This window comes from Atta colombica, unplaced genomic scaffold (genome assembly GCF_001594045.1).
Source record: "Atta colombica isolate Treedump-2 unplaced genomic scaffold, Acol1.0 scaffold7, whole genome shotgun sequence".
In the NCBI taxonomy this organism is placed as follows: domain Eukaryota; kingdom Metazoa; phylum Arthropoda; class Insecta; order Hymenoptera; family Formicidae; genus Atta; species Atta colombica.
The window spans coordinates 1229156-1230638 of NW_017259561.1; the positions used below are offsets into that span (position 1 = coordinate 1229156).

Here is a 1483-nt window from a genome sequence, read left to right on the forward strand (position 1 = left end):
GTTTTTCTTTTTCTATCCTGTAATTCAGCATTCTATCCTGCAGCACCGTAATTGACTCCAATTGCTTTATGATAAAGTTAGCTTTTTCTTGATCGAATTAAATTAAAGATAATGGGTTATAAAATTACTCAGTTAAAAGTAATATAACTAACTTACGATTAAAAGATAAGTTAAAGTTAACTTAAATTAAAGTAAGAAATAATTTTAAAAAGTATTATTCAATTTAAAATAATTAAAAATAATATCATATTATAATAATATTATTCAAAGTTTTATTATTCAAAGAAATTATATTATAATACTATATACAAGCGTTATTTATTATACTATATAAGTGTATTATACATACTTGTACACCACCGTAACCCATTGGACCGAGAAACTTTTCACATTCTTTAGCAATGTCACTGAATTTCCACTCGAATAAGTGAACCATGGAAGTTCTATCGCCGACATAATGCGGATTTTTATGGGCAATTGCAACAATCAACAAAGATATGAAACCAAAGCTAAAAAAAAGCATCATGCTGTTAAGCTTAAAAACTGACAATAATTTGAGCTTTTCCGACATAACTGGACAATTTATAGAAAACTTGCCTCATTGATATGGAGTGATTAATGAAGTTATCAGAAAAATAGGACAATACTCATGATAAATGTCACTAATATTAATAGAGCAAACTGATAATCGTTATATGTATTATGTACTTCATTTGTCATTCTTTTTAAAGCACTGACATTAATTGCTGATGTTCAAGATGACATCACATGTGGCAGTCTTATTATGGTTCAAAATATATATGGCTCCGGAAATAATTACATAATAGATTGTAAATAAACTATATATGCCAATTATTGAGAAATTATTTGAATTATTGAGAAAAATTGGAAACAAACAGCACTTACGGAACAAGTTACATAAATTTTCTTTTGTATATAGCCTTTTGTATTTGTAGGATATCCCAAAATTTGCGATTTAAAATACCATAGCAAACAATTCTAAAAAAATAAGTTAAATAAATATTTGTCATTATCCGGAGCTATAGTTTTTGAGACTAAAGATTAAAGAAAGAAAAAAAATATTAAGATAAAAATTGCATTACGGTTAAACAGCTGTCTATTTATAAATTAATGCTGGCGCGAGTATTAGTAATCGCATCTTTCATACATTCACAGATATTAATTATATGAATATATATATGTGTAACGTGGTAATACTGTGTGTTACGTGTAATATTTGTTATGAATTAGTTTGTTAAAATAAATTTAAAAATAATGTAAATGTATAATTTATCGAAATTATATTATACTGTATTATTGCATAAACAATTCCTTTATTTAAACAATTACATATTGATTTTTATTGATCACATTATTTATTTTTATTTTTTTTAATTGCTAATTAATAAGGATAACTGTATTGATAATGTTATAAAAATAATAATAATAATAATAATAATAATAATAATAATAATATTAGGTG

General features: G+C 24.3%; 1 protein-coding gene across 1 annotated transcript in view; it reads right to left on the reverse strand.

Annotated features, from left to right (window-relative positions):
* Positions 1–538, reverse strand: part of LOC108692333 (alpha-amylase 1-like) — a 5181-nt gene extending 4643 nt beyond the window's left edge. The window contains exon 1 of the mRNA XM_018200529.1: positions 350–538. Coding sequence (XP_018056018.1) covers positions 350–526 — 177 coding nt within the window. The 5' untranslated portion in view covers positions 527–538. The remainder of the gene's footprint in view (positions 1–349) is intronic.
* Positions 539–1483: the final 945 nt, after the last annotated feature.